The sequence below is a fragment of the Sander vitreus genome, chromosome 23 (genome assembly GCF_031162955.1).
Source record: "Sander vitreus isolate 19-12246 chromosome 23, sanVit1, whole genome shotgun sequence".
Lineage (NCBI taxonomy): Eukaryota > Metazoa > Chordata > Actinopteri > Perciformes > Percidae > Sander > Sander vitreus.
Window position 1 is genome coordinate 23,084,449 of NC_135877.1, and position 10,000 is coordinate 23,094,448.

The window sequence follows — 10,000 nt, forward strand, 5'->3', positions numbered from 1 at the left end:
AAAAAAGTCGGAACATTTTGAGAAAAAAGTCGGAACATTTTGAGGTAGAAAAAAAACGTTTTGAAAAAAAGTCGAACATATTGAGAAACAAGTTGAAAACATTTTGATGTAGAAAAAAGTCAGAAACAAAAAAAGTCGGAAAAATTTTGATAAAAAAAGTCAGAACATTTTGAGAAACAAGTCGGAAAATTTTGATAAAAAAGTCGGAGCATTTTGAGGTAGAAAAAAGTCAAAAATAAAGTCGAAACATTTTGAGAAAAAAGTCGAAACATTTTTAGTAAAAAAGTCGGAGCATTTGAGGTAAAGACTCGAACATTTGGAAGTAAAAAGTCGGAAAAATTTTGAGGGAAAAATGTCGAACATTTGAGGTAAAAACTGAAGATTTTGAGGTAAAAAGTCTGAAGATTTTGAGAAAAAAAGCCAGAACATTTTGAGTAAAAAGTCGGAACATTTTGTAGTAAAAAGTCGGAAAAATTTTGGGAAAAAGTCGAACATTTTGAGGGGAAAAGTCAGAAAAATTGTGAGGAAAAACTGAACATTTTGAGAAAAAAGTCGGAACATTTTGAGAAAAAAAGTCGGAACATTTTTGAGTAAAAACTCGAACATTTTGATAAAAAAGTTGGAAAATTTTGAGGTAAAAACTTGGAACATTTTGAGAAAGAAGTCGGAACATTTTGAAGTAAAAAGTCGGAACATTTTGAAGTAAAAAATCGGAACATTTTGAAGTAAAAAGTTGGAAAAGGTAAAAACTCGTAACATTTTTAGGAGAAATGGAGCATATTGAGAAACAAGTTGGAAAATTTTGATTGAAAAAGTCAGAACATTTTGAAGTAAAAAGTCGGAACATTTTGAGAAAAAAGTAGGAAAATTTTGAGCTAAAAACTCGGAACATTTTGGGGAGAAACGGAGCATTTTGAGAAACATGTCGGAAAATTTTGAGTAAAAAAGTCGGAACGTTTTGAGAAACAAGTCGGAACATTTTGAGTAAAAAGTCGAAAAAACATTTTGGGGTAGAAAGTCGGGAACATTTTGAGAAACAAGTCGGAACATTTTGAGGTAAAAAGCTCGGAACATTTTGAGAAAAAAGTCGGAGCATTTTGGGCTAAAAACTCGGAACGTTTTGAGAAACAAGTTGGAACATTTTGAAAAAAAAGTCGGAACATTTTGAGGAGAAACGGAACATTTTGAGTAAAAACTCGGAACGTTTTGAGAAAAAAGTCAGAACATTTTGAGGTAAAAACTCGGAACATTTTGAGTAAAGAGTCGAAAAACTCAGGTAGAAAGTCGGAGCATTTTGATAAAAAAGTTGGAAAATTTTGAGGTAAAAACTCGGAGAACTTCTGCTGTAAATTGTCTGAAACAAGAAGCAGCCGTCAGATATTGTTGAGGGTATCTGGTACCTGAAGCGAGCGTCCTCAGAGACGAGCGGTCGTACTTCTTCACCCAGCTGTCGTCGTACTTCAGCAGCAGACGCAGAGCCGTCGGAGCGCCGTAGAACTGCGTGATCCTCAGACGCTGCACGGTCTCCCAGTACCTGCCTGGAGGAAAGTCCACCATCTTAGTTAGCTTCTTAGTTAGCATGCTAAGGCAGAGCTCAGCAACCTTTACTATGAAAAGAGCCCACAAAACATATCTGAAGATAAAACAGTCAATTAAGTCAAAATTATATTATTGTGTGCGCGTATGTGTGTGTGTGCGTGTGTGTGTGCGTTTGTGTCTGTGCGTGTGTGTGTGTTTGTGTGTGTGTTTGTGTCTGTGCATGTATGTGAGTGTGTGTTAGTGTGTGCGTGTGTGTGTGCGTGTGTTCGTGTGCGTGTGTTCGTGTGCATGTGTGTGTGTTAGCATGTGTGTGTGTTAGCATGTGTGTGTGTGTGTGTTTGTGTGTGTGCGTGTGTTCGTGTGTGTGTGTATGTGTGTGTGTTAGCGTGTGTGTGTGTCTGTGTGTGCGTGTGTTTGTATGTGTGCGTGTGTGTGTTAGTGTGTGCGTGTGTGTCCATGTGTGTTTGTGTGTGTGTCTGTGTGCATGCATGTTAGTGTGTGTGTGCGTGTGTGTCCGTGTGCGTGCATGTGTGTTTGTGTCTGTTTTTGTTGATTGTCTTTCTATTAATGCTTTATTTTAAACGTGTACGCTGTTTTTAATGTGAAGCCCTTTGGGGTTTATACGAATAATCAAATATACATTGACAGTCTCTGTGTTTCCTCAGAGGGAACGTGACACTAAAACAGCAGAGATGAGGTAATAAACCAAGACACTGACCTGGGTCAGGGTAAACCGGCGTGCTCTCAAACAGGACGCTGGTGGCGCCGTTACACAGCGGACCGTACACCACGTAGCTGTGACCCGTTATCCAGCCCACGTCCGCCACGCAGCCAAACACATCGCCGTCTCGGTAGTCAAACACGTACTGGAGGAATCACACACAACCACACAAAGGTAACACTTTCAGAGAGACAAACTCTCTGCTTCTGCTAAAAGAGGGATCCAAAAAGAGAGACATTTTGAGAAAAAAGTCGGAACATTTTGAGAAAAAAACAGTCGGAATATTTTGAGAAAAAACTCGGAACATTTTGAGAAACAAGTCGGAACATTTTGAGAAAAAACTCGGAACATTTTGAGAAACAAGTCGGAACATTTTGAGAAAAAAGTCGGAACATTTTGAGGTAGAAAAAAGTAAAAAAAAAGAAAAGTCGAAACATATTGAGAAACAAGTTGAAAAATTTTGATGTAGAAAAAAGTCAGAAACAAAAAAGTCGTAAAGTTTTGATAAAAAAAAGTCAGAACATTTTGAGAAAAAAGTCGAAACATTTTTATAAAAAAGACGGAGCATTTGAGGTAAAGACTCGGAACATTTGGAAGTAAAAAGTCGGAAAATTTTGGGGAAAAAGTCGGAACATTTGAGGTAAAAACTGAAGATTTTGAGGTAAAAAGTCTGAAGATTTTGAGAAAAAAAGCCAGAACATTTTGAAGTAAAAAGTCGGAACATTTTGTAGTAAAAAGTCGGAAAATTTTGGGAAAAAAGTCGAACATGTTGAGGGGAAATGTCAAAAAATTGTGAGGAAAAACTCGGAACATTTTGAGAAAAAAAGTCGGAACATTTTGAGAAAAAAAGTCGGAACATTTTGAAGTAAAAACTGAACATTTTGAGAAAAAAGTCGGAACATTTTGAAGTAAAAACTGAACATTTTGAGAAAAAAGTCGGAACATTTTGAAGTAAAAAGTTGGAACATTTTGAAGTAAAAAGTTGGAAAATTTTGAGGTAAAAACTCGTAACATTTTGAGGAGAAATGGAGCATATTGAGAAACGCATATTACGTTCCGACTTTTTTAATCAATATTTTCCGACTTGTTTCTCAATATGCTCCATTTCTCCTCAAAATGTTACGAGTTTTTACCTCAAAATTTTCCGAGTTTTTTCTCAAAATGTTCCGACTTTTTACTTCAAAATGTTCCGATTTTTTACTTCAAAATGTTCCGACTTGTTTCTCAAAATGTTCCAAGTTTTTACCTCGAAATTTTCCGACTTTTTTTTCAAAATGTTTCGACTTTTTTTTCAAAATGTTTCGACTTTTTTTTCAAAATGTTCCGACTTTTTTTTCAAAATGATTCGACTTGTTTCTCAAAATGTTCCGAGATTTTACCCCAAAATTTTCCGACTTTTTAGCTCAAAATTTTCCGACTTTTTACTTCAAAATGTTCCGACTTTTTACCTAAAAGTTTTCCGACTTTTTTCTCAAAATCTTCCGACTTTTTACTTCAAAATGTTCCGACTTGTTTTTCAAAATATTCCGACTTTTTTCTCAAAATTTTTCGACTTTTTTCTTAAAATTCTCCGACTTTCTACCTCGGAGTTTTTCGACTCTTTACTCAAAATGTTCTGACTTCCTACATAAAAATTTTACAACTTTTTACCTAAAAATGTTCCTACTTTTTTATCAAAATCTTCCGACTTTTTACTTCAAAATGTTCCGACTTGTTTCTCAACATGTTCTATTTCTCCTCAAAATGTTACGAGTTTTTACCTCAAAATTTTCCAACTTTTTACTTCAAAATGTTCCGATTTTTTACTTCAAAATGTTCCGATTTTTTACTTCAAAATGTTCCGACTTGTTTCTCAAAATGTTCCGAGTTTTTAGCTCAAAATTTTCCGACTTTTTACTTCAAAATGTTCCGACTTTCTACATCAAAATTTTACGACTTTTTACCTCAAAATCTTCCGACTTTTTTCTCAAAATGTTCCGACTTTTTACCTCAAAATGTTCCGACTTGTTTCTCAAAATGTCCCGACTGCCTACACCAAAATGTTCCGACTTTTTTCTTAAAATGAACATTTTGAGGAATAAGTCTAAAATTTTGATGTAGGACGTCGGAACATTTTGATAAAAAAGTCGGAAAATTTTGAGGTAAAAACTCGGAACATTTTGAGAAACAAGTCGGAACATTTTGAAAAAAAAGTCGGAACATTTTGAGAAAAAAGTCGGAACATTTTGAAAAAAAAGTCTGAAAATTTAGGTAAAAACTCGGAACATTTTGAGAAACAAGTCGGAACATTTTGAAAAAAAAGTCGGAACATTTTGAGGAGAAAATCGGAGCATTTTGAGAAATAAGTCTGAACATTTTGATGTAAGACGTCGAACATTTTGAAAAAAAAGTCGAACATTTTGAGAAAGAAGTCGGAACATTTTGATAAAAAAGTCGGAAAATTTTGAGGTAAAAACTCGGAACATTTTGAGAAACAAGTCGGAACATTTTGAAGTAAAAAGGCAGAAAATTTTGAGGTAAAAACTTGGAACATTTTGAGAAACAAGTCGGAACATTTTGAAAAAAAAGTCGGAACATTTTGAGAAAAAAGTCGGAACATTTTGAAAAAAAAGTCGGAACATTTTGAGAAAAAAGTCGGAACATTTTGAAAAAAAAGTCGGAACATTTTGAGAAACAAGTCGGAACATTTTGAGAAACAAGTCGGAACATTTTGAAATAAAAAGTCGGAAGATTTTGAGAAAAAAGTAGGAACATTTTTTTGGTAAAAAGTCGTAAAATTTTGATGTAGGAAGTTGGAACATTTTGAGGAGAAAACTCGGAACAATTTTGAGTAAAGAGTCGAAAAACTCAGAGGTAGAAAGTCGGAGCATTTTAAGAAAAAAGTCGGAAAATTTTGAGCTAAAAACTCGGAACATTTTGGGGTAAAAAGTCGGAAGATTTTGATAAAAAAGTCGGAAAATTTTCCGAGATTTTTACCTAAAATGCTCGAAAATTTGAGCTCAAAAAGTCTGAACATTTTTGATGTAAAAAGTCGGAACATTTTGAGGAATAAGTCTAAAATTTTGAGGTAGGACGTCGGAACATTTTGAGAAAAAAGTCGGAACATTTTGAGGTAAAAACTCGGAACATTTTGAGAATGTTTGAGAAAAAAGTAGGAAAATTTTTAGGTAAAAAGTCGTAAAATTTTGATGTAGAAAGTCGGAACATTTTGAAATTCAAGTCGGAAGAGTTTAAAGTAAAAAGTTGGAAAATTTTGAGGTAAAAACTTGGAACATTTTGAGAAAGAAGTCGGAAAATTTTGATGTAAAAACTCGGAACATTTTGAGTAAAAAGTCGGAAAATTTTGAAAAAAGTCGAACATTTTGAGAAAAAAGTCGGAACATTTTGAGAAAAAAAAGTCGGAACATTTTGAGAAACAAGTCGGAACATTTTGAGAAACAAGTCGGAACATTTTGAAAAAAAAGTCGGAACATTTTGAGAAACAAGTCGGAACATTTTGAAAAACAAGTCGGAACATTTTGAAGTAAAAAGTCGGAAGATTTTGAGAAAAAAGTAGGAAAATTTTTAGGTAAAAAGTCGTAAAATTTTGATGTAGGAAGTTGGAACATTTTGAGGAGAAAACTCAGAACAATTTTGAGTAAAGAGTCGAAAAACTCCGAGGTAGAAAGTCGGAAAATTTTGAGCTAAAAACTGAACATTTTGGGGTAAAATCTTGGAAAATTTTGATAAAAAAGTCGGAAAATTTTGAGTGAAAATTCGGAACATTTTGAGTAAAAATTTGTCGGAACATTTTTTGAGTAAAAAAAGTCGGAACATTTTGAGAAGAAAGTCGGAAAACTTTTAGGAAAAAAGTCGGAAAATTTTGATGTAGGACGTCGGAACATTTTGATAAAAAAGTCGGAAAATTTTGAGGTAAAAAGTCGGAACATTTTGAGAAACAAGTCGGAACATTTTGAAAAAAAAGTCGGAACATTTTGAGAAAAAAGTCGGAACATTTTGAAGTAAAAAGTCGGAAAATTTTGATGTAAAAAGTTGGAAAATTTTGAGAAAAAAGTCGGAACATTTTGAAAAAAAAGTCGGAACATTTTGATAAAAAAGTCGTAAAAGTTTGAGAAAAAAGTCAAAAAATGTTGATGTAAAAAGTTGGAAAATTTTGAGAAAAAAGTCGGAAAATATTGAAAAAAAAGTCCGAAAATTTGGAGAAACAAGTCGGAACATTTTGAGGTAAAAAGTCATAAAATTTTGATGTAGAAAGTCGGAACATTTTGAAGTAAAAAGTTACATACATACCATCTAATGTCTAAGTGTGTCTCTGTGTGTGTGTGTGTGTGTGTGCGTGCGTTCCAGTTTTCCTCTAAGACTTCCTGTTTACTGAGCAGTGAGTGTTTGGTTTCCCAGAATCTGGATTTGTTTGACAATGTGAGGCGCCTAGCAACACGCTCTCTCTCTCTCTCTCTCTCTCTCTCTCTGTCTCTCTCTCTCTCTCTCTCTCTCTCTCTCTCTCTCTCTCTCTCTCTCTCTCTCTCTCTCTCTCTGTCTCTCTCTCTCTCTCTCTCTCTCTCTCTCTCTTTCTCTCTGTCTCTCTCTCTGTCTCTCTCTCTCTCTCTCTCTCTGTCTCTCTCTCTCTCTGTCTCTCTCTCTCTCTCTGTCTCTCTCTGTCTCTCTCTCGTCTCTCTCTCTCTCTCTCTCTCTCTCTCTCTGTCTCTCTCTCTCTCTCTCTCTCTCTGTCTCTCTCTCTCTCTGTCTCTCTGTCTGTCTCTCTCTCTCTCTCTCTCTCTCTGCTCTCTCTCTCTCTCTCTCTCTCTGCTCTGCTCTCTCTGTCTCTCTCTCTCTCTCTGTCTCTCTCTCTGTCTCTCTGTCTCTCTCTCTCTCTCTCTCTCTCTCTCTCTGCTCTCTCTGCTCTCTCTCTCTCTGTCTCTCTCTCTCTGTCTCTCTCTCTCTCTCTCTGTCTCTCTCTCTCTCTCCTGTCTCTCTCTCTCTGTCTCTCTCTCTCTCTCTCTCTCTCTCTCTCTCTCTCTCTCTGTCTCTCTCTCTCTCTCTGTCTCTCTCTCTCTCTCTCTGTCTCTCTCTCTGTCTCTCTCTCTCTCTCTCTCTCTCTCTCTCTCTCTCTCTCTGTCTCTCTCTCTGTCTCTCTCTCTCTCTCTCTCTCTCTCTCTCTGTCTCTCTCTCTCTCTCTCTCTCTCTGTCTCTCTCTCTGTCTCTGTCTCTGTCTCTCTCTCTGGCGTGGACCCAGCAGCTCCTCTGTTCCCCATAAAGCAGCTTTTGTTCTGTTGTTTGATCCAAACAAGCAGCTGAAACCACCGAGCTGCTAAGCTGCTTTAGAAATTAGCACTGAGGAGGTTATTATCTTTATGTTTTGATTCAATTATCATCATAAACATCATGTCAATCCCTGCACACACACACACACACACACACACACACACACACACACACACACACACACAGAGCTAACAGATGTTTCTGCTTGTTAATCAGAAAACGCTAATTGTTAGCTTTGTGAGGCAGATTTGGAGCCAACGTGTTTCTCTTCTTCCTGTTGTGTAACTGCTTTCTTTTATCTTCATGTCCTCATTAACACGACACACACACACACACACACACACACACACACACACACACACACACACATACACACACAGCTCTGTGCAGAGAGATTCAGATATGAAGGAGGTTGTCTTAAATACATAAAGTTATTAAAAATAAAGTTATTGTTATTATTGTTATATTAGCTGTTGTGTGTGTGTGTGTGTGTGTGTGTGGATATCTGTGTGTGTGTGTCTGTGTGTGTGTAGAGTTACCTGTGTGTTAGTGTGTGTGTGTGTGTGTGTGTGTGTGTGGATATCTGTGTGTGTGTGTCTGTGTGTGTGTAGAGTTACCTGATGTGTTAGTGTGTGTGTGTGTGTGTGTGTGTGTGTGTGTGTGTGTGTGTGTCTGTGTGTGTGTGTGTGTATAAAGTTACCTGGTGTGTGAGCGAGCAGTACAGCAGGTATCCGGCCTGTGTGTGGACGATGCCTTTAGGTTTCCCCGTACTTCCGGATGTGTAGAGAAGAAACAGGAGGTCTTCACTGTCCAGAGGCTCCGCAGGACAAACGGGACTCTGATGGGACATAACCTGCAACAAACAACAGGTAACTGTACTGCTAATGATACCATAGTGGGGGGGGGATGCAGGGGATATGTCCCCCCAAATATTTAGAAGATCCACTCGTATACGTGTGTGTGTGTGTGTGTGTGTGTGTGTGTGTGTGTGTGTGTGTGTTTATTATGATGCCTGTGTGTGTGTGTGTGTGTGTGTGTGTGTGTGTGTGTGTGTGTGTGTGTGTGTGTGTGTGTGTGTGTGTGGTTATTGTGATGTGTGTGTGTGTGTGTGTGTGTGTGTGTCTGTGTGTGTCTGTGTGGTTATTATGATGTGTGTGTCGTGTGTCTCACCTGCTCCAGCGGGACGTCCAGCCGTCCAATCACAGCCGGTGTTTCTGTCCTCTGTGACACGAACACGTGTTGGACCGTCGGGCACACTTTCACCGCGGTGTCCACTGTGGCTTTCAGCTCGGTGAGGCGGCCTCCGCGCACGCCTTGGTTACAGGTGACCACGGCTTTACACTGGGCTGTGAACGCAACACAGAACCACGGCTTTACATTGGGCTGTGAATGCAACACACACACTGGGCTGGATGCAACACACACCCCAAAAAGTGACAAAAACTTAAAAGAAAGTGACAAAAACGTGGGAAAAGCTTATAAAAAAAGTCAAAAAACAGCGCTGAAAAATATTGACTGAAACTTCGAAAAAAGTGACACAAGTTTTTTTACATTTTGACCCAGAAAGTCAAAACGTTGCAGCTCGACGGGGAACTCAAGGGTTAAAATACGAGGTTTCTGTAATACGGCCGTGAACTTTCTGTCTGAATGATCCTGGAAATATCCAGTTTGATGATTAAACATCCTGTCCTGACATGTCTCTGTGTGTGTGTGTGTGTGTGTGTGTGTGTGTGTGTGTCTCTGTGTGTGTGTGTCTCTGTGTGTGTGTGTGTGTGTGTGTGTGTGTGTGTGTGTGTGTGTGTGTGTGTGTGTGTGTGTGTGTGTGTGTGTTCTGGAGGAGTTCTGACTCTGCTGAGTGACTCCATGTTCAGCTCCACTGTTTTCAACATTTTTGTCACTTTTTCGAAGTTTTTGATGCTTTCATTAAACCCTGCTAGAAGTTACTAAAACTCTCAGAGTTGTAACTCCACCAAAACCTGTTCCTCATAACTCAGCTGGTTATGCACACACACACACACACACACACACACACACACACACACACAGTGCCCTACTTTATCTCAAAGACTCTGCAGGTCATTCCTGCACTCAGCTAACTCCCAGCATGCACTACTTCTGCTGCTGCTCAGCCGGCCGTGAAATGCCATATTTGGCCAATTGTTTCCAAAACACACGACTCCTTGATATGACCCCAGACACACACACACACACACACACACACACACACACACACAGACACACACACACACACACACACACACACAGCTCTGAGAACAGATACAGTAAACAGCAGATCTGTAAACATTCATCCATAAAGAGTTTAAGTGTTTCTAAGTTTTCTCAAAGTCCAAATTTATCTGCAGGATATAAAGTTACAGTTGCATCAGTGTGTGTGTGTGTCTGTGTGTCTGTGTGTGTGCATGTGAGTGTGCATGTGTGTGCGTGTGTGTGTCTCTGTCTGTGTGTGTGTGTCTGTGT

The 10,000-nt window shown here is 38.2% G+C and overlaps 1 protein-coding gene across 1 annotated transcript in view; it reads right to left on the reverse strand.

Annotated features, from left to right (window-relative positions):
* Nucleotides 1–10,000, reverse strand: part of acss1 (acyl-CoA synthetase short chain family member 1) — a 43,078-nt gene that overhangs the window by 20,448 nt on the left and 12,630 nt on the right. The window contains exons 4-7 of the mRNA XM_078281510.1: nucleotides 8,693–8,868; nucleotides 8,223–8,375; nucleotides 2,258–2,405; nucleotides 1,401–1,538 (exon numbers count right to left, since the gene is read on the reverse strand). Coding sequence (XP_078137636.1) covers nucleotides 1,401–1,538; nucleotides 2,258–2,405; nucleotides 8,223–8,375; nucleotides 8,693–8,868 — 615 coding nt within the window. The remainder of the gene's footprint in view (nucleotides 1–1,400; nucleotides 1,539–2,257; nucleotides 2,406–8,222; nucleotides 8,376–8,692; nucleotides 8,869–10,000) is intronic.